The sequence below is a fragment of the Aythya marila genome, assembly GCF_965140915.1.
Source record: "Aythya marila genome assembly, chromosome: 1".
NCBI classification, from domain to species: Eukaryota; Metazoa; Chordata; class Aves; order Anseriformes; family Anatidae; genus Aythya; species Aythya marila.
In genome coordinates, this window is record NC_139042.1 from 157,693,474 (window position 1) to 157,716,831 (window position 23,358).

Below are 23,358 nucleotides of genomic sequence, written 5' to 3' on the forward strand. Positions count from 1 at the left end.
TCAGCAGTAAAGCCAAAACAAACCTAAAATTGGTGCCAAAGACCATTCTCTGGCAGTAAGAGAGAGATGCCAATAAAGATGTCACAGGTCTTTTACCCCAAAAGCTCCAAACTAATAACAAAAGTGTAACCAGTCAGCATCCAATCTCCAAGTTAATGTAATTTAATCTGATTATGCGTTCAAACTGTCCCCAGCCCTAGACATTCAGTCTTTGTCATTTCTACATAAGGCTGTTAACTGCTATCCAATTTTCAAATAAATTGCTTAAGATAATGTTAATCGGTTAGAATACACCTTACAGCATATGGCCAGCCAAGCAATTTCTTTGACTTACTGCATTACTTTAATTTACTTAGGCTTTTTTTTTTTTTTTTTTTTTTCCTACTTCATTATCAGTTCCAGTTATAAAGCAAGATTAATGAGCCTGTTTCTGTACTCCTGTTCACAGTAGAGACACAGATGCCAATTCAGAGGTTGGAGCCCTGGCCTCTGCCCAGTGTCCCTCTTGTTACTCTGATGGGTCAAAACTCCTTTCATCTGAACTGCTTCTGTAATCTCTTTCTATCTTTCGTTGGCTCCTTGATCCATTCTCATTGCTTCAGGCTGCATTTGAATATTCTTCCTCTCATAGTTACATCAAAAATTATTACATGTTCAGACCTGAGATGCAGTTATGCACTTTTTAGCCCCCTCCTCGTGCCTCACAATTGGCTCTGGGCTCATAAGGTTATTTGCAGCCAGCTGTGTGACCTCTTGGATATGAATTTATGGCAGTGAGATTTCCCTTTTCCAGAGAGGCAAGCTGGCAGCCAGGAGTTGAAGGCAGATTTCATTCCAACCTTCTTCTCAGAGTACTGGGGAGTGATAACTTCAGACCTTGTGTTAATTAGAAAGCAACCAGAAGGGCTTTCAACCTGACAACAGCTGTAAGTTAACTAAGAGGTAGCATACACGGTTATGAAAACCCAGAGAATAACTAGATTACACATTTGCAAGTGAAGTAGGAAGAGAAGAAATCCATTCTTAGCAGTATCTGTCCCACAGTCAGGAGCTTCCATTGTGCCTACCAGGCTGTACCAGGCTGCCTCCTTGGCTATGCTTTCTTCAGCATGAGGAGCATCAGCCACACACTTCAACATCACACATTCAGATAATATGGGTGTTTGTGAAATGAAAGAGGGAAATAGTAAATAGGGGTGCACACTGTCATCCTGATGTGTCTGGGAGAAAGGAACAAGGGAAACAACAACATGTATGATAAGATTTAGGCACCATTTCAAGAACCTCTAAGGAAAAACCCCTCCTTCAGAAAACTCCAGAGAGTATTCACATTGTTGTACATTATGTCACTAAAGTCCCCTGAAAATCTGTTATTTCTCTTCACTTCAGGTTCCTGTATCCTTTCTGACCTTTGATGGGTAATGCTTCAATCGATGGTTAATCTTACGGCAACAACTCCAGGCTGTCTGACCTGTCAGTCGTGTAATGCACTGATCAAGACAGATGAGAAACACAGAGATAGTCATGCCGGACAGAAGATTACAACCTCAAAAAAGGTGTAGTAACTATGTTCTTGATCTCAGCTAAAAGCACAGTGTGGAGCTAGCCTTTTTGGAACTACAACAAGTAAACAACAGTCTTCAGGTTTGGTATCAAGTTTGGCATCAGGAATGCTCTCAAAATACAACATACAGAAATATTTTTCACCAAAGTAAGTATCCTGAGCCCAACTCAGGACTGCTATTCTGTTATTTGGAGAACCTTCCTTTTCTGAGAGTTAAAATGAGGTATCTGGAAGAGCCATGTTTGCTGAGGTCATATGACTAGTGAGACCTCATGATAGCAGTGAGACAAAATGAGGGAACCTGCCCTCTCTAACTGCATGAGAACTGTCACAGCATTGTAACTTTATACCATTTCTAAATTTTGATTAGACACGTTCATTGCATTTTACTATTGCAGCTGAGAAACACATGGTATACCATCAGGCACAAGTAACTTCTCATTAATTTGTACAATTAAGACATTATTTTCCTCTGAGCTCTCATAACAACCAGCCACCAGAACAAAATGGAGACACATATATTAATTCAATCACTTGTACTTACTGTTACTGCTAGTGTTACTGCCAGTGCTGTCATTCCTAAGGGAGCTGGCAGCAACAGGAGGAAACAAAATTGTTTTTGTGACAGCGACTCTGGAATCTAAATAGAAAATGAGTGTGTCAGCATTATGTAACTTAAAATACAGTTCTCTCTATATAAGATGATTGGCTATAGGAGTACTCTGATTTGGCTATAGGGCTGTTCTAAAAATGTAGTTACAGGGCTTTTTTTTTTTAATAAGACAAAAAAAAAAACATATTAAGAGACAGATGTGTCTACACACTGAGCTGCAGCTGAATAGTTATTCTGGAAAAGCAATCATTTTAAATGTGTTCTTAGGCTGTAGCACTGATCTACTTCTAGTTACTACTGGTGTAATTGGGCAACTAGATACATTGCCCTAATTAAAACAGCTAATAGCTGTCACTACAGAAAGTAAAAGAAAAGAGAATACAAAACCTCTCTTTACTGGAAGGATGAGAATGAACTGCAAGAGCCTCACACAAGTTAAATCTTTTAAATCAAGCAAACATGACCCTTTTTCAGCTATGGAGACAACTCGAGGGTACTCCAGTTTAAAACTTGTCCTAGCTTCCTGTCCTTTAAGTAGTGCAATCTGGAGCTCCATTTCTACCTTATAAAAATTAAATAGCGCATCAATAGAAGATAAGATGAAGAATAAGAGCAGTGTAAAAAGCCAATCCAGCATGTATTTGGGATGAAAAGAAACAGAGCAGAGTATTGTGAAGTTATTTGGATTATATTAAGGAATGATGTCACCAGAAATGATGGCATTAGCTTTACTGCCAGATATAACTCTACTAAATACAAGCATTGGTACTGGTTGTAATTTTAACTTGCAGTAAAAAGAGACATGGAGATACAGACTCAGATCCTCAGCATCTCTGAAATTAAAGGAAAATCACCCATTTCTATCTACTTAGTTTCTGTTCCCTAAAACAAGAGCCATCTTACCATTCTCTGGTGTTTCTACTGTTGAAGGCAGAATGCAGTCATTCTTATCCAATGTGTCTGCAAACTCCTTGTAAACCTCAATGGTACTATTAAAGACCTCAAAAAACTGCTCAGGAAAGAAGCGATGTTCTTCATAAAGGTGACCATTTTCTTTTATAAAATCCTAGGGTAAAACACAGAATTCATCTTGAAAGAGGGTCAGGTGAGACTCTCATTTCATCACCTCAACAGATGATTAAAGTATGCAAAGATGACATAAAATAGCTTAAATTTTTAACCTGCAGAAGACCAAATCTGCTGTATACAACCTTAACAAAACAAGCAAAACATCTGATATGAGGATTTCAAATTAACCTTGCAAACAGAAATAAAATATTAATCCATGGTTGTAGAAATGCCAAGGAATGAAATGCAATCTCTCATCTCATGATGAAAATGAAGAGGTTTTACTTTTTTCTCTTCTTCTTTCTCTCTCTCTTTTTCTTCTCTCTCTCTCTTTTATTTTTTTTTATTTTTTATTTTTTTTTTAATTGAGATCACTCATTAAACAAACAAATAAACAAAACCTTGATTTCACATTACTTGCTTATGTTCTGCATGATCCTTTTAATCTGAATTCAGGAACACAACACAATCATAGCTATTGTCGTAAGAGTACAGGGAACAGAATACAATAGCTAGGACACACTGTGGCTTAGAAGCAGGCTGAGATCTCTGATAATGTACCTAAAAATAAGAACAGGACTATAAACAAGGAAGCCCAATCACTTTGAGGTCTAACAGACAAGTTTTTTATGCCAGACTAAACAAAAATATTGAGGTCCATGTTAAGATCATTTATGGTTGTTTTCTTTTTTTCTTTCTACCTGACCCTGGCTTTCGCAACAGATGTTTCTTATGCCAGCAGTTCAAATTTGATCTGGGGTTGCTACTCTTTACTCCTAATAGGAATGGTAAAAACATGGGTTAAACTGGTTTCCCTCGGCTTTAAATTAAAACCAAGGGAATTTTCCTAGTTCTTGGTTCCAAAATTGTTTCCTCTTTAATGCTGAATTTCTGTGAATTACAGGGTATTTACTTCCTTTTTCATTCTGCAAAATAAATTTCCCTTTCCCCAATCATATTCCAGTTGAGGGTCCTGAATCATAATGACAAGAATACAGAAGAAAAATAAATAAATAAATAAATTGAAGATTGGACAGAATTTGTTTTGGAATGGAAAGATAGGGAACATCTAATTATGGAATAAGTTCTCAGAAATATAATGGCAATATATGACAAGGTTACAAGCTTATACCAAATCAAATGACATTGGGTATTTTTGTGCACTTAATTTATTCTGAATTGAAAAAGGAAAGGAAAGGAAAGGGGAAGGGGAAGGGGAAGGGGAAGGGGAAGGGGAAGGGGAAGGGGAAGGGGAAGGGGAAGGGGAAGGGGAAGGGGAAGGGGAAGGGGAAGGGGAAGGGGAAGGGGAAGGGGAAGGGGAAGGGGAAGGGGAAGGGGAAGGGGAAGGGGAAGGGGAAGGGGAAGGGGAAGGGGAAGGGGAAGGGGAAGGGGAAGGGGAAGGGGAAGGGGAAGGGGAAGGGGAAGGGGAAGGGGAAGGGGAAGGGGAAGGGGAAGGGGAAGGGGAAGGGGAAGGGGAAGGGGAAGGGGAAGGGAAGGGAAGGGAAGGGAAGGGAAGGGAAGGGAAGGGAAGGGAAGGAAAGGAAAGGAAAGGAAAGGAAAGGAAAGGAAAGGAAAGGAAAGGAAAGGAAAGGAAAGGAAAGGAAAGGAAAGGAAAGGAAAGGAAAGGAAAGGAAAGGAAAGGAAAGGAAAGGAAAGGAAAGGAAAGGAAAGGAAAGGAAAGGAAAGGAAAGGAAAGGAAAGGAAAGGAAAGGAAAGGAAAGGAAAGGAAAGGAAAGGAAAGGAAAGGAAAAAAGAAGCGATTACAACAGCTAAGGACCTTCTAGACAAAAATAAATGCATAGGGAAGATGAAATCCTAGTCCTATAAAACATGATGGATTTGGGCCATTATTTTTCAGTGAGACAATACCATTGACTACAGAATTTTTAATTACTGATAGACTGGTTAGAGCTGGGTAGGAGATTAGAAAATTAAGTTTTCCCTATCAATTTCGTCCTAGAGAATCTCATATGTCTGATCCATCAGATACCCAAAGACTCATGGAATCCTCCAGCTGCTGCTGGCTTACAGAAACATGGAAATGGAGCAATATCCTCTAGTCTTTGCTGCACCTCTGTATAAAAAGTTACATTAAATCATGGTGAAGCTTTCTGAGCCTCACAAACTGTGATATATACTTTAAGAGTATGTTAATAGTTTCAACTACATGATTTTTACATTACGTTAAGATCACTAGGAAAATATGTAATTTAAGCTGGATGTACAAGGAAAATTTTTGCTTGTTGGAAACAGACATGAATGAATTAATTATGTTAAGGCTGGTAATTTCACTACTTATATAACTGTATAAAGATCTTTGCATATACTGTAATTTAATGTAAGTCACTTTCTTTGAAACAGGAGATGACAACTATCCAACATTATCATAATGTACTCAGTGCATCTCTAAACAAAGCAGGATTTCAGACATACAGCAATAGAAATGAAAACAAATTTTAAAAAAATAAGTAAAATTATCCAACAAATCTGCATTAGATTACCTTATTTTTATCAAAAGCTAGACATGCCATAAGATCATTAATTATCCTTGTGAGATTATTGATGATTGAATAGTTGCTTAAAACATCAGACATATCGGAAATATCAGAAAATTTCTGGAGAAGACTATGTAGACTCCTTGAAAATTCAGGCACCATCAAATGCAACCAACAGTGATTAGGCTGTCAGGGGATAAAAAGAAAGACAGAGAGGTAGATTAAATATCAGACTTTTCCAAAAGCTGGTTATGCAACTCGATGTTCTAAAGATTAGATTGTTCTTTCCAATTTAAATTATCTTGAATGTCTAAATTAAAAATCTCCTTCTTTTGTGTCAGTCAACTTTTTCTTCAGTCCTTTTGGTAAAATTTCTATTCTCACTGATACTGACATATTTATGGTTGTCTGTTTGATGCCATCCTTTCATTAAATTCTTAATGAATGCTAAGCATCAGTCTTTTGAGAATTTGAACCTTAGGACATGCTACTATGAACCCTCTTCTATGCTTTCATTAACCTTTTTTTTTCTCTCCAGACCTTCTTTTTTTTTTTTTTTTTTTTTTTTTTTTAATAGGAAAACTATATTTTTCCTATTAAAAAAAAAAAAAAACTTCCCTAAAAAAAAAAAAAAGATTCTTTTAATAGGAAAACTATACTCAGTCTTAATTGTATCATTGTTACCCTACATGACTCAGTTAATCTCAAAGATTCTTAAATCTCTTCTGAAGGATAATTCCCTAGATGTTTTGCTATGGAAAACCATGTGTGCCTTTATCCACCTCTGAACTAGTTAGCTCAGTTAACTTCTCTTAGTGCTTTCACTAAATGCCATTCCTAATAATAGTTTCTATACCTAAAAGTCTTTCTTTTCCTGAGTTCTTGACAACAAAAGAATTTTACACAACCTGTCATGGTATCTGCCACATCCGTGCCACTGGAATAGAGTTCAAACACTTTAACTGATTCCTGTGCAGCTAGATTGCAGATAAGGTTTATACAGCTGTTCACACGATTAGGACCTGGTCATTCATTTTGTTACCTTACAGGGAGTCTTTAACTTATTTTACTTGGATTTATGTAACAACAGTTAAGTAAATAAAAGAGCCACTCAGTTCCACTCTCCCCAGAAAAACAAAAACAAGAACCAAAACCAAACCCAAAACAAACCAAAACAACAACAAAGAAAAAAAAGAAATTGCCCTTACCCAGTATGGTCAGTAGAAAGGCAGGTAACGTGTTAGTCACATCGCAACATGTATATGGAAATCTCTTCCCAATAAATATTGCATTATTCACAGTAAATGTTATGGAAATTTATTCCACATATGGAGCAATTTTTTTCAACTGGTGAAAATGTCAAATGATCATTCAAGCCTGCCAGCCATGAAGATTTTGACCTAGCAACCCCTAAGGAAGATGTACCTTCAGTATTACTAAAATTGTTTTGAATGTTCCGTGATTTCACAGAATCACATAATCATAGAATATTAGGGATTGGAAGGGACCTTGAAAGATCATCTAGTCCAATTCCCCTGCTGGAGCAGGAACACCTAAGTCATGTCACACAGGAACACGTCCATGGATGTTTTGAATGTCTCCAGAGAAGGAGACTCCACAACCCTCCTGGGCAGCATCCAATGAGACCATTCATACCTCCTCCTGCAGCATAAGGGAAAATTCTGCCACTCTACCTGTTTCTAGACTTATCTCATTTGAGTCAATTTCTGCAGTAACTCTGCATACAGATTGTTTATTCTAAAAAAAAAAATGTATTTACTACTATCAGTATCATTACCTGGAGACAAATGACTTTCTAAGTAACAGAGCTGTTCTGCCATGATCTGTATATGTCTTTGATGAGGAAGAAACATCCATACTTTCAAAGACCAACCAGATCACTAGGCTTCCATGCTTAGAGAACTGAAAGGAAACAAATTGTTTAGCTCCACCTCAGGTTTCATTTTTGTGTACAACTTTCTCACACACTACTAACAAGTTTTCTGCAATTATATCAAGAGTTTAAAAGGAATGAAACACAATGTGAAACGGATAGTGTTTGGCTTGATTCTCTGCTTCCCTTTTCTCCTTCAAGCACTACAACAGGAGGAGAGAGGCAGATTCAAAAATCAGAGATGGTTTGTTGAAATGTACTCCATTCAAGCAGCATGCATTGTGCCATCTCCCATCAGGAGACAGAAAACAAGTTTACTTTTGCTTTGGTGTAGCTACTCTGAGCTACAAACCTGGAAACTTTATCTGAGGTTTTGTTCCTGTGGTTTAGCAAGTGCATGAGAATCTCCTCTGGCTGAACTGTTTTGACTTACAAAGCTGTATTTCACGGGAGTGTTAAGTTTTCTTTTCAGTAAAATCAAGAGATGCATTCTCGTGCTTTCTCAATACCTATCAAACACAGGGATGAAACTGCTAAAACTGACATTATTTGTCAAGGAGAAACAGAGGTTTGACTCTGCTCTTTTTATGTGTGTAAATTTGGACTAGGAATTATATCTTGGAATACTTACAAACCTAACTTCCTCTGTAGTTGCAGGTACTCATCATTTAGTTTTTTCTTTCTACATTTATCTAAAAGTTTGGAGTTTATCTTTCCTTTTGAATTTAGCCCCTGCTGCTGTCATCTTTGCCTTTTAACCTTCAGGTTAGACTACACACTTTGCTCTATTCAAGACTACTTTTAACACCACTCAAATGCCTTGAGCTAGTGCATAATGCAACAACCATTCTGTTTAATGGATCAGGTCAGTCTGTTCCTGTTACATGCACTACACTGGCTTTCCATCTGCTTTGCATTCACTCTGCTTTCCTACCTTTAGTCATTTACATTCTAGATTTTCTACCTTGGGTACATTTCTCACTTTGTGCACACATTTAAGATTGAAATCTATTGGGGAAAACAAACAAAAAAAAAAACCAACACAAAACAAACAAAAAAAAGCAAACTGCAACAAAAGTGTTGTTTCAGTTTTTTCAAAGCTGAACAAAAGGTTTGCCTTATGCAGACCCCTAGGTTTCTCAGCTTGCAGGGACCTTTAAGATCCCAGAGCAAAACCTACATATTCAGTCAGCCCTTGCTGTGGTATGTGCTGTGGTACACAAGCTGAAATCCCCAGAGAGGAATTTGGCAGAGCAGGACATGAATACCGCTGAATACTTCCCCCTGGGAAGGCATGCAGCCAAGAGCTGCACCTTCCCTCACCACTACTGAATGTGGTGTACAAGCAGAGTGAATATGGAAATCCCAGCTCTAAACTTCTCTTCTTCCTATTTAATTCTTGGCTACACATCATAAATGTAAACTGGATCTAGGTTTCTGGATGTGATGCAGCAAGATGACATGGCGTTTAAACTATAGAAGAAACTACTTACTGGCAGCCAACACTAAACCACGGAGGGAGGTAAGAGTTAAGCAGTGAGAACAACTGGGAGTCCATTGCTCAAGCTGGCTCCCTGGTCTTCTTCATCCACAACATAAACACTTCCCAAGAGAGCAACAGAGAGAACACAGCCCAGCCCACACCAGGCAGCTGCATTGCTTGTCCCTGAGTGGGGAGCAGAACCCAGGCTACGGCTGCTCTCCACCGATGCTCATCACAGCAGGCATTGAAAGGGCTGAATTGCAAAATGCACTGCAACCAGGGGATGGTGGCAGCTGGTCTTCCTGCGTAATGGTTATTTTGAGCAAATAATTATTTTTTCATTAGTTTTAATTGTATTATATAGGACCTAGTGCACATGATTTCCATAGAATTTGTTCTGCTGATTTTTTCTGCCAAAGGAGTAAAGTTTAAGGAATATGCATTCAGCAGAATTTCTATTTTCAACTTCTTTTCTTTCTTTTTTTTTTTTTTTTTTTTCACTGCATGCAACAACCAAGAGAGCATTTTCAACCCATCCTTTTAAAAAATATGGGAAAATAATAGGGAAAAAATATTTAGTAGAATAAGCAATAAGATAGTATGAAAAAGTTTTTAATACAAAAGGCTATAACATTTTAAAGAAGGCAGAAGGTGTTTACTTAAAAGCATCATTATGTATTAACTATGGAGTTATATAGAAAGAATGTGTAGAAGGAACTTCACAGCATGTTTGAATGAAATAACATCCTCACTTTTTGTCCATTTGTTTAGTTACTGACACTGTTATTTGCTGAACTTGGTCTTCTCTTCATTGTCTAGTCCGTTTGCTGTACTTTAACACAATTTCTAAGCTAGAATGATACTTTAGGATATATTCCAAACTACAATTCATAAGAAACTATGTTTGTTTGAAACTTGTTTAAGAAAAAGAAAAATCAATTGGCATAATGAAATAATACCATAGTTAGGTGTATTTATTTTTTTTCCAGAGAAAATGGTAAAAAATGGAATATGAAGAAATATTTTTGCAGGATTCTTGTAATTAGCAAGGTTTTAAGTGACTTCAGGAATCGCTATATATTACTGTCTTTTAAATGAATACTTGCAAAAGTGGAACAACCATCCTTCAACTGTAACTTATTAAGCCATAGGACTAGCTAAAAACGTTATCACCACCACAGGTCCTAGTGGGCTGTTTTATTGGAATTATCATGAAGTGATTGTACTTACCAAGCTATCCATCTTCGGGACATATTTAAGGGTTATCATATAATCATTTGGCAGATTTCCAACCTACAATAAATAGATAATAAAAATGTTATTACCAACTACAAAAAATAAGACATCTTCCATCACATTCCATTGTTTTGTATTCATCAGAATCCATCAAATATTCAACACAGATTTGTGTAACCTACAAGCTGCAAAAACGTACATACTGTTTCCTATAGAATTGAAACTAAATCTTATTTGCTCAGGATAGAAGTATCTTCCCACACCTCCCTAACTTTCTCAGATCCAATCTGATCATGTTCAGCACTGCCCAGAAGAATTAAAATCACTAATGTGGTGAGAAGAAGTGATGGTCTGAGGTTATTCACTACTGCAGAATTTCCACTGCATTTCCATCTTTTAATGGCATGTCTTCAACTGTTGGGAAAATTTGTGTGGCAATTCGCATGTAACCTGAACTTCTCCAAACATGCATGCCCGGTAATCTTTGACTAAGCCCTTCTCCTTCAAGTAACTTTCAACGTAAGCAGGCATTTCACAGAATCACAGAATTGTCTAGGTTGGAAGAGACCTCAAGATCATCGAGTCCAACCTCTGACCTAATGCTAACAAGTCTTCCACTAAACCATATTGCTAAATTCAACATCTAAACGTCTTTTAAAGACCTCCAGGGATGGTGACTCCATCACTTCCCTGGGCAGCCCATTCCAATGGGCTCAGTAAAGAAGTTCTTGCTAATATCCAACCTAAAACACCCCTGGTGCAACTTTAGCCTGTTCCCCCTCGTCCTATCACCAGACACACGGGAGAATAGACCAACCCCCACCTCTCTACAGCCTCCTTTAATGTACTTATAAAGACTGATAAGGTCGCCCCTGAGCCTCCTTATCCCCAAGCTGAACAAACGCAGCTCCCTCAGCTGCTCCTCATAGGACTTGTTCTCCAGACCCCTCACCAGCTTCGTCGCCCTTCTCTGGACTCGCTTGAGCCCCTCAATATCCTTCTTGTAGTGAGGGGCCCAGAACTGAACACAGTACTTGAGGTGTGGCCTCACCAGAGCCAAGTACAGGGGGACAATCACTTCCTTAGTCCTGCTGGCCACTCTGCTTCTTAAGCCAGGATGCCGTTGGCCTTCTTGGCCACCTCAGCACACTGCTAGCTCATATTCAGCTGACTAGCCTAACAAAATACCTGAACCTAACAAACCTAACAAAATAGTAAATTTGAAACTAACAAAATACCTGCCTACCTTATGGTCACAGAAAAACACTTACGCACAACTTTAACTTTGAAGCTGTGCCTCCTACTAATGGTGAGCGATATACTTACATCACTGAAGTGTCCTGGGGCAAAGGAAGGCTTCTGCACACATCAGCTGAGCACAACTCTACCACTGTGGGTAAGTATGGGGTGCTCTGAAGCAAGGATAAGGAGTGGAGAAAGATGTCTTACTGAACTATACAATGCAATCTCCTACAGAAGGGATCCAACACTACTCTGAGATGTGCTTGATATGCTATCATATGGTGAAGGTGCTGACTGGGGATATGCTGCCATGATCCACAATCTCTTGAAAAACCTTGTCCAAAAGGTCTACCAGTACTGTGATACTTAGTGATACAGCAAATTTGTTCTCATTTGTATTGATTAAAGATTCAATGGATACTTCTCATCCTTATTTGAAATCCGTTTAGACAAAAGATATCAAGGATATACATAATTCCCTTCCTGAAGGAGAATCTACACTTTGTTCAGCAAAGCATTTCTGCTTCTTTGGGTTAAAGATCATTCTGTCATGTCTGTTTCTGCTTCTGCTGCTATAGCAACCAGCAAAGTGATTTTTTTTTCTTTCTGTGCAGTTTTTAGATAATATTTTGTTTGACACAACAGAATGTTTTATTGTTAATTAAAATGTAGTTTCAATTTAAAATTGAAATAGCAATTTCAAAATGTTCAGGTTCAAGAAATGATCAAGGACAGTACTTATGTCAGTCACTAGCAACTTCCAAACATTTTTTTTTTTTTACACCATGGACTGAAACACAGTCCCTGAGTTCAGTGACCTCTGGCTTTCTTCTACAGCAACAAAAAAACAGGTTTTATAAAAATAACCACCATGAATTCATTTCCATAGATCAATTTTTTATTTATTTATTTATTTTTATTTTTATAACCACATATTCCCAAAGCAGCAGCTGCAGAAGTGCCACTAAAAATCTCTATATCAAATTCTGTTTACCTGGATTTTTGAGGAATTGATTCAAGATACTAAAAATAGTGAAAATTATTGCAATACATTTGTTCTTTCTTTAGAGCATCTTGAAACTGTCTGATTTATTCTAAATTCTTATCCACTCTTTTTTTTTTCTTGCTCTAAAACCACCCTGACGTTAATAGATAATGCAGTTTCTTTCCAGCTTCCTTTGCGTGCCTAGAGAGGTAGGATTAGCAACACTTCAACCAGCAAAGATAGTGAAGATGCTACTCCGTGTGCAAAGTTTCCCCTACTCACTCTAGTGGGATTCAGTACTTAGCAATGTCAGCAAAACTACTGTTCTTTAAGAAAGGTCACTGGAAGATTAAATTTGTTCCAAATCAATGAACACTACAAGAATTGATATGCATTATGTATACAATCTACTTTACTGGCATCAGAGCCTGTCAAGCACTTTTCATGCACAGTTAAAAAATGTAACTGCCCAAGCACTCTTACAGCTCCTCAAACAAACCTGGAGAATACAGCTCAGTCTCAGATATTTTTTTTCTTGACAGACTGTGAATCAGAAAAGATATTTTTGAACTTATTATTAAAAATGAAGATCAGTGAGGGGGGAAGGTGTCAAACACAAAGTACATGCCCTACCTCAAGACATAACAATTAGTTAAAGTTTTATTGATTGAACTCCACATGCCAGATGCTCTGCTAATGATAAAAGATGAGAGCTCAGTCAAAGTGAGGTAGTTAAATTTGTGTACCAGTTCGACTTCCCAATTCACTCACAGCAAACAGGCTAGAGCCCCTGATGTAAGAGTGAAGAACATGTTTGAACTAAAGCTTGCATTTCAGCTGTCTTACTTTCCTGAAATGAATCTTGATATTTTGTTGAAGGCCAACCACCGATCCAAAAGTAACCACTTGCTTTTTAACTGCGGAATTATCCTTATGCAGGAGTGAGAGTGTGGGCCAAAAAAGGGTCAAACATGGCTACACACATCTTTTGCACCTGTGCACAAAGGCAGAAAGTATTCTGCTTACCAAGGTGGCTGGCTGCTGCAGTTCCCAACCAGGAGCAGCACAATGGACAAAAGGACTGTGAGCTGCCTGAGCAAAGGAGGATGAAGCATGACTGTCCATTGAAACTTACTGAGTTCTGGAACAGCCTTTCAGTTCCCTTACACAAGGCCTAAAGTACAGTGACAAATCTGGAGGGTAACAAATTACCTGCCTGCATAATCTTCCTTGTTTTATAAAAGAGTAACATTTTTTATGATAGTCTTGGAAAGTAACATGTACAACAAAAATAATCCTACACTGCAATTAAATTGCCCCCCAGATTTCTCTGATTTAGTGGTTGGTATAGTTGTAGAAATTTTATCAGGCTCTGAGATCAAAATATTCTTTCCAGACATGAAGAATAGTGAACTTAAGTCTTTAAATTCATATAAAAGCAATATTAAGTTCTATATTCCTAGGTGTAATAAAAACTGGGGAATGTAAGATTCCCTTTGACATACAGAGGTTTCAATATTTAATACAGCACCCTTAACATTGCATAACCCAAATATACTTTTTGTACGATTAAGTAAGTCTACAGTAAATATTACCATTTGCTGTTGTAAATTATTTCTTTTTTATTCAGAGGCACATGATGGAAAAACTTACTTTCCTTTTCCATTTCTAACTCTCATTTCTCTCATCCTCATTCCTATTTTTTTCCCATCTTGAATACATCTGCTTCTTCCCTCTTTGCATCCTCAGCTTTTCTTTTTCTGCAGGAGCTTCCACTTTCTGTACATCATCTCTGCAATCTACTTTACCTCATCTGCTAATGAAGCAGTTAATTAAATCTTTATCATTTGGCTTAAGACAACATGGTAACGATTTCTGTTCACACTTCTTACATCCATACTGGCAGATTATCTGCACAGGATAAAAACACTGGATTCCCCCCCCCACCCTGCCTTTTTTTTTTGTTTGTTTGTAATCCCTTCACTCAGTAGAGTTGGATCCATTCCATACATTCTTATGCAAAATCAAAGCCACAATTACAGTAATGTAGTACCATAGCTTTATGCTGACTTTCTATGTTGAAAAGAACAATGGGGACAGGCTTTACCGACAGGTGCTGCAATTACAGTTTTATAATATGGAACATTTGTTCATCAAGTAATGTGTTTTCCTCCAGACGTCTTCATTTAAAAAGAGGCAGCAGTTCAAATGATTTGTGATGCAGAATGAATACTCTCTAAATACCTTAATTCTCTATAGGTATGAAACTATGTTCTTTTAAAGTTCTCTCTATTTAAAAATAAAAAGATTTTTGAATTGTTCTTTTCTTCTGAAAATGCTGTTATTTAGGACATCTTCTACATACTACAAAATTACATTATAAAGATTTCAATAAATTTAATCTTACAGAAAATACTACAAGTAATTTTTGTATTAATCCTCTGTTTTGGTCTTAAGTTTGTTAATACTCAGAAACCTTCATTTTATCGAATCTCGTCCTCCTTTCTATAACTTTTGCTAAGAGTCTAGTATGATGCTAGTGAAAATACAGTTTAACACCAATGAAAGCAAGTTACACCATACATCTGTCCTCAGTTTCTTATTCAACATGAAATTGATTAAGCTAATGAACCACATTTTCGGGCACTGAACAGTGTGTCTTATTTATTCTCCACCAGCATAGGCTTAGTAGACGTGCCTGATTTACATTCACAGAAAGTTTTGATTGGGGAATGTTCTTCTCATTTTCCTAGAATACAATAGTTTAACAGAACACAGCCACAAGAAACCAGGAAATATTTAGAAGATGCTACAACAAGCATGTAAATCCAGAATGTGTTACAACTTCACAGGCAGTGTAAATAGTGCCTTTGAAGACAAACCAAGAAGCTCGCCATTGATCATAAAACGAAAGATAAACAGCTTAAGGGAAATGAGTAGAAGATATATGGTCAGAACAGCACAATGAATGGACAGAAGGGCAAAACTGTAGAGGCTGAAGGCAGAAAAAGACTTTTCAGTAGACTGGATTTTAATTCACCAAGAACCTGGAAGAAAGATGTTTTTGTATAGACAGAAAGCTACATAAACACTTTTTTTCATTTTATGATGGAAAAAAAAATAGCATTAGAAGTGAACTTAATAAGCATTTGAGAAGTGGCAAGAGCCAAAATGGACACCTTTATTATAGACCTGAATAGCTGGAGAGATTATTATTATTATTATTAAGTGTTATTACTTTACAGTGAGAAGAAAAAGGCACAGAAAAGGATAACATTTGGGGGAGATGAAGAACTCATAGCCCTCCCATGTGGAAGATTCAGTCCATACAGAACCTAGGATGATGTCTGAATGTTTGTGAGGAAGACAGGCCTACATCCTAGGATAAATGATGGTACCTGAGTATTACTGCTGAACAGTAAGTTATCTCACACAGATACTGGACTAGATACATGACTTTGAACAAAAGAGTCCAAAGAACATGCCAGTGTGGCCAAGAATAAAGCCTGTAGAAATGACTGCCATATTCTCAGCAAGCATGATAAAGATCTACTAAAAGCCTTTGTATAATAACATAACAATAACCATCGGCAATAACAGTACATACAATAATATTAGCTTCTGTGAAATCCCCAGCTCCTTCTGGGAAATCCTACAGTTTGTTTTCAGTGTGAAAGGGGAAGAAAGTGATTAAAGACACAATATTCTACTGGCATAAAATCTTTGGATCAGTGAAGAAATAGATCTATAAAGGCCTATAAAGAACTCAGTCACCTATGCAGGCTATGCCTAACACTGAAGACAAATCTTCAGAATATAATTTCTCAATTTAATCAGCATATTTTGTTTCAAAATGCAGATGGTACACGATATTTATAGTAATTTACAAGAGTCATAGGCCCTGCCTGAACTAAATTTTTAAGCAAACATCTTGGAGTCCATGTTGTATATACTAAGGATATACTCCATGTAACATTAAAAAAAATCATAAAAACAAAACAAATACTTCTTGAAAGCCTGTTTCCAAATCTATTGCTACCCATCCATTCTGAAAATAAAGTTTCTCTTTAATTAATCCAGATATGCTAATATACAAAAATACAGTGCTATGCAGAAATGCTACAATTGTCAGTGGTCTGCTCCAGGTATTAGAAGAACTACAGACATTTACCCAGACCAAATGTACATAGCCATGTTGAGAACACCAGCACCTAGGCTAGGTATTATTTATTTATTTATTTATTGTTTGTTTGTTTGTTTTAAAGTAGTTCAGGAATCATTCTACAGTGCACACACAGTGGTTTTTGTAGACAGTTCCTAAGACTAATAGAAGTAGGATGGGAAGAAAAGATCATTTAGGAGTTCAGGTAGATATTGTTGCTTTCAATGATGAAAGCTTCATGATGCAGCCATGATTTTCTGTCAAAAATTTGATAACAAATTTATAGCAAATATAGTTTTAACAGTATTTGGAATAACTGTTCTTTTCAGCTAGATAATATGGTTAGTCAGCATTCTCTGTGAGTTTCGGCCTTCTCTTATAAAAACAGTCAGTCTAATAAAAACCAAGAATTCTTATACTAAATTTAAGATCCTACAGTTATTTCCACATTATCTCTTCAGCTCAGACTTTATGGAAATGATTTTTGCACAAAAAAATCCATGCGAATATTAATATACACAGACAAAACAGGGAAACGGAGTCTCATCAAAACATCTTCAAACACTCAAAACAAATAGAACTCAGGTGTCTGGTGTTCAGCCTTGGCATTCTCTGTATCTGTCTGTTATTTCTCACACGCAAAACATCTTTGAAGCTTTTAGCTAACTTCACCAAAATTTTGCATTCTATAAAGAGATATGAAAGGCATATAGGTAAGAGCGACCTTATTGCTCTTCAAAAGTACATTAAAGGAGGCTGTAGTGAGGTGGGGGTTGGTCTTTTCTCCCATGTGCTTAGTGACAGGATGAGGGGGAACGGGCTAAAGTTGTGCCAGGGGTGTTTTAGGTTGGATATTAGCAAGAATTTCTTTACTGAGAGGGTTGTTAGGCATTGGAATGGGCTGCCCAGGGAAGTGATTGAGTCACCACCCCTGGAGATCTTAAAAGACGTTTAGATGTTGAATTTAGCAATATGGTTTAGTGGAAGACTTGTTAGCATTAGGTCAGAGGTTGGACTCGATGATCTTGAGGTCTCTTCCAACCTAGACAATTCTGTGATTCTGTGAAGTCAGGAGAACAGTACAGCATCTTCACTGAGGACTGGCAGAGGAGCTCAGCCCAGTTGTGTTATGCTCAGTCTTGGCAACATCAGAAGGGTAGTGCAAGCCAGACAGTAGGCAGGGTTTTTCTTCCAGGACAAGCAGTGCACATGCACCAAAATATTCACCACCTGAACTCCTTCCTTCCAGCCAGCAGCCCAAGTAAAAAGGGATGTGAACCTGGTAGGAGCTCAGAACATTGCCCAGGTAGGCCTCATGCCCAGGGGCCATGGGAGGGAGCTAGCAATAAGGTTGTATGTGGAGAGAGGTGAAGAAGTGTGAAGGAGGGTGGGGTATGGATATGTAGTGCTGCAGGGGTATGTGCAAGAACTGCAGTTGCTGGACTAGACAGGAGGAAGATGCAGGAATATGATATGGAAAAATCACAGTCAAAACAAACAAACAAACAAACAAAAACAAATTTATTTTTGTAGTATTAGGTGTATGTCATAGTGTATCATAAAAGGAAAGTGTGATTGCTCAAGCTGGATACAAATTTTTGTTATCTGTATTTACACATACTTGAAGTTTAAATTGTACTAAAGGGAAAGTCAAATCATGTGTTCTGAGGATATATAATTGACAAAAAGTTACTGCTGACCTTGTCCCAGACAATTTCATCAGCCCTCACAGGATTTTTGTTGTTCTGTCATGCTTTCAACAGTTTTAAATCAAAGCTTAATACTCTTTCAAGAGATGAAATATTATCATAAAAAAAAAAAAACATGCCAATACTTCAGACTTATGCCTAAAGGGACTAATGTGAAGCAGTGAGCATTTGAGAGGGACTATAGAGGACCCCCAGAGATTTGCACTATGTGCCAATGCATATAACAATGCCCAAAGAAAACAAAAACATTGCAGTGGCAGCAAATGCTAGGGACTCCAAATTAAGTGTCTGATAGCATAAACTCCAGTCTTGCAACTGTTTCTCCAGAACACAGTCATAATTTTCAGCTGAAGACAATATGTAAGTGCAGGTATGTTTTTTAAATGTTCAGTACATGGTATTTCTTAAAAACACTGGTGCTAGATCCTGTGGTACTGTAAGTCAACATAATCAATGACTTTAGTAAAGTCAAACACCAACTGACTTCACACGTGAAGATGCAGTTTTTCAGGTGAATGCAGTGTTCAACTAAGTAACAGTTAAAATGTACTTAAGTTGATTTACAGATGCAGCTGTCAATCCTTCAGATTTAAAGTTCTTGGTATGACAAAGCAAGTAGAAACAGAAATATAGAATATCTTTGTAGCCTACTCACACCTAAGATTATAAGAGTTGTTCAGTCATTATTGCTTTGATTGCCACAAAGATATTTAATATCACAAGTTTCCTAGAAAACTAAGGTAAAGACTTGTGTTTCATTTTCATGTTGTTTGTCATCAGTCTACTCCTTACATGTCAACAACACAAAGACAGTAGTCTTTCATCTATATGGGAAACAGTCTGTTCCCCGAGAATGTTTGAGGAATCAAAACTTTTGACAGTTTTTATGCAAGTTTGGAGACAACAAAACACATATGTATATATACTCTAAATTGGTCAAAGTCACTTTTTATACGTGCTGAAACTATTTTCCATTCTCTGCAATAAAGGTTTTGGTTTTGATCAAGTGGCAGATGTTAATGGATTTTTATTTTTTTTTTTTTTAAGCATTCTTCTAGTTCTAATCTAGATTTGTTAACTTTCCTTAAAAATGTAAGGCCATTATCCAATGATTATTGTTTAACATAAAGAATAATTTAAAATAAAAGCTACTTACCAATTTTGCAATGTCATTTACATCATCTGTCACTGGATTCCCGCAGGAACTCTGGGCTTTGACAAGAGGATTAAGTAGGAGTAGTTGAAGACAAAAGCAAGTGATAATCCAAGTCTATATTTAATAAAAGAAAAAAAAAAAAAAGGAAATAAAAAAAAAAAAAAGAAAAAAAAAAAGTGAGTAATATCCAAACGAAGTAATAAGAGACTGTAGCAATGTTTTTCATATATGAAGTCAAGATGCAACAATACTTTCCATCTTTCACGAGCATGTACTCATACTGCTATATGGCAGGGGTCCACAGAAATGCACTTAATTGATCTTTTGTGGAAGAAAGTATCTTTAGAGTAATAATGGAAAACTTATTGAGCTGTCAGATTGCTTACGCGGAATCCTGCTGGACTTAATTGCCTAGGTAAGATTCTGCAAAGTTAACAGATACCAAAGAAGAGAAAAAATCACTATATTCTTCATCATCGATATAAAACTAACTAAATGCTTGTCTTTCATCTGATAAAGTATTCAATAAACCTGTGTCTCTAATGTGATAATGGATGATAAGGAACAAAATGGTAACAGACCACAGCAAGATAAAAGGCAAAAGTTTTCATCACAGCCATTACATTTACAAACTTAAACTGTAAGCAAAACCATAATTGGCCCTGCCCAAATACTGAGGTCTTAAACAGCAATACCTTTTAATTTTATTTTTATTTTTCCTAAGTGACATACCCTGGCCTATCGGTAGCAGTAGCTTGGCTTTGAAAATACCCTTCTCACTAAATCCTATTGGAAGAACAATGTAATGTACTTAAACAGGCTTGTGAGATTCGGACAGAACAGATAACTAGAACTAGCTGTAATGCACCTGGGATTCTCCTTGGCTACATTGCCTAACTTCCATCACCTTCTGCTGTTCCTTTGCTTTGCTGGTTTTCCACAGAGACCTGTGCCAAGTTTAAGCTGTAGATCTTTATTTCCAGAATGTTAAAGCATCTAAGTTATGGATAATCAAAAGTTGCCTCTGGTTATAAAGCTTCTTGTGCCAGCTGACTGAAGCTGTCAACAACAGTCAATGATGTGTACATATACTGCAAGTATGGAATTTGCCTGTGCAGGCTCCCAAGCCTCCAAAAGGGCAGGACTGGGACCAGCATTTGCTTCTGCACGAACTGTGACACATCTCAGGCCCATCTGTTCTCCGCATCAGGTAGAAGGCTCACACCTTCAGCCTGGACTTCCTCACCCCTCAGTTTAAAACCAATGCAAATCAAACAGCAGGGATGAAGTTCTTTACAAAAGCAGAGAGATAAAATTACAGATTTAAAGTACTGAATATCATTATAGTAACCTAGAAGGGCTAAAGAAGCATGAAAATTAAGATTGCTTGGAAGCTACATTATTAACATGAGAGAACAGTGCCAGGCACTTTACCCAGAATTATTAAACAACAAATAAATCTCTCTCTTCTCTTTCTTAAATCTTACATATATCTTATATCTCAAGTAAAACTTGTCAATTGCTTTCTTAGACTATGGCTTCCTGACTTATTTAGGCAAAACTTCAGTGTGGGCTGCAGCTGAAAAGGATAGTCTGGCCTTTTGTCTTCTCTTCTCCCATGCTGTCACTAGTGAGATGGCTGAGTAAGCTGTAACAAGCAGACAACTTCCATTCTTGTTACTGCACGATCCTTCAAGCAGTCCAGCTTTCTAATCTAGCTAACTACAAAATCATGGAAGAGTGAGTACCCATACACAGAGACAGCAGAAATGCCTGGTTATATTTGTACAATAATCACCGGGAGAAAATAGTAGAAGTAGTGTGAAGTGAGGTACCTAATATTCTTTAAAAATAAATAAATAAATAAATAAAAAAATACACCACACAAAGCTTTGAAATTGTGCAAACAGAAACAATCCAAGCTCTTGGGAGATGAAGCTGTCAGACTCAGAGTGACGCTTGAGACACAAAAGACAACAACTCTGTGTCTATTTCTGGCTTTCTGATGAAAGGGTAGTGAGACTTGGAATGTGGGGGCCTGGTTCTGCTGATTTTCCTCCTCTTGAGTAATTTGGCCGACCTCATTGTGTTTGTTCCTCTGCTCTCTATTTTGCATGTAGAAGTGACCAGGATGCTGTCAGTCTCTGAAAGGACCTTTGAGAGCTCCTTGCAAAATTCGTGTATATGACCTCAAAGCTTAGAGAGAACTAGCTTTAACTGGTCAGAGAAACATCTCCCCCTCTGCATATAAGCTGCAGAATTGAAGAGGAAAGCAAAGGGGACCTCAGTTAAGAGACTACTTTCCCACTGCAAATTTTTGAACAAAATTGTTGTAAAAAAGACAATAAATTTAGATAATGAAATGGACTAGCTATACTGTTTTCAAGTAAATACATATACATAATATATACATTATAAGTATGTACATTATATATATATGTATTGTTTTATCTTCAGAGTTAAACAGTCACTAACAATTACACTTCCCGAGGATCGGGGATGTTTTCCTGATTTGTTCTATGGAGATGGAGTCCATGCCAGAAGTCACTGATTTCTTTATTTGGTTCCTCAGAATTGAGAAAGATAGAAGTAAGTAAAGGAAGATGGAATTTTTTTCTCTGACTTGTGTCAGTGTCATAGCACAGAATTTGACCTATCTAAAAATCAGAAAAGTAACAAAATTCATTCATTGGAAATAGTGTGTTGTTTGTTTGTTTTCCAGATCAACTCAGTATTATGAAAACAAACAGCAGCACACTCTAAATAAGACTAGAGAACTCTGATGTATCTTGTCGATTTTCATACTTCGTGACGCAAAAGGACAATCCATAGATGAAGTTTAAAAATCTCCACTTATTTTGTAATTATGCAAATCAATAAGAATGCAATGCTTTTTTTTTTTTTTTTTTTTTTTTTTTTGGCCCGGGGAAGTAATGGGATTTAAAAGCACAGTCATTTTTATGACTGCTGTTAAAAACAATTGTGTTGTAAATTTTGAGATGATTTGAGGTTTTTCTTGCTTATTTGTCCTATGTCATCCAACAGGAACTGAAAGTCTGAAAAATACTGCTAGTTTCAACATGCCTATCATCCAAAATCTTTTAATTATTTGCACTTACAAAATATTTATATTACACATGCCTATAGGCACATTGTTCGTAAGGACTGAAGAGATCAAAGAGCTATGCTATTTCTGTGTTATTTACTAATGACCAAACCTGCTGTTTGAGCAAAACTTGAATAGACTGAATTAAATCAAAGACAGAACAAAAGGGAAGCTTAAACAACAACTTTATAAATAGAGATTCCAGTTTTACACTTTACTAAGCATAAATGAGAGTTACCCACACAGCAGTCATAACAGATTTCCATTTATAATTACTTCTCAGCTAAAATGATATTTTCAAAGTTGGCCACAGGATTTAATCACACATCATCACATTACCTATCATAAACACCTCTATACCATAAGTCCTTGTTCTATATTAGTTTAAAAAAAGTCAGTGTTATTCAATTGTTTTCATGTTCTGAAATCTCTTAAATGCTGAATTTAAGAGATTTCTAAAACTTGCTTTTGGAAAAAAAAATGTAAAGATTAGACTAGAAAGGATAATTCAGATTAAAAAATTGTATTATATACAAATCGTTCTGCAAAAGATTTTTATCATTGCCACAATCTATAATTTCAATTAACAGTTTTTTAGAGGCCTAGCTAGCTAGTGTGTTGAAGGCTGTCATTTCAGTTGTAAAT

The 23,358-nt window shown here is 36.9% G+C and overlaps 1 protein-coding gene across 3 annotated transcripts in view; it reads right to left on the reverse strand.

Moving 5' to 3' along the window:
• Nucleotides 1–23,358, reverse strand: part of KITLG (KIT ligand) — a 58,421-nt gene that overhangs the window by 13,239 nt on the left and 21,824 nt on the right. For all 3 annotated transcript variants that reach the window (XR_014316769.1, XM_082751846.1, XM_082751845.1), the window contains exons 2-6: nucleotides 19,608–19,721; nucleotides 10,348–10,410; nucleotides 5,747–5,926; nucleotides 3,081–3,243; nucleotides 2,109–2,204 (exon numbers count right to left, since the gene is read on the reverse strand). Coding sequence is in view for 2 of the 3 variants with exons in the window: in XM_082751846.1 (XP_082607972.1) it covers nucleotides 2,109–2,204; nucleotides 3,081–3,243; nucleotides 5,747–5,926; nucleotides 10,348–10,410; nucleotides 19,608–19,721 (616 nt within the window). In the remaining variant the exon portion in view is untranslated. The remainder of the gene's footprint in view (nucleotides 1–2,108; nucleotides 2,205–3,080; nucleotides 3,244–5,746; nucleotides 5,927–10,347; nucleotides 10,411–19,607; nucleotides 19,722–23,358) is intronic.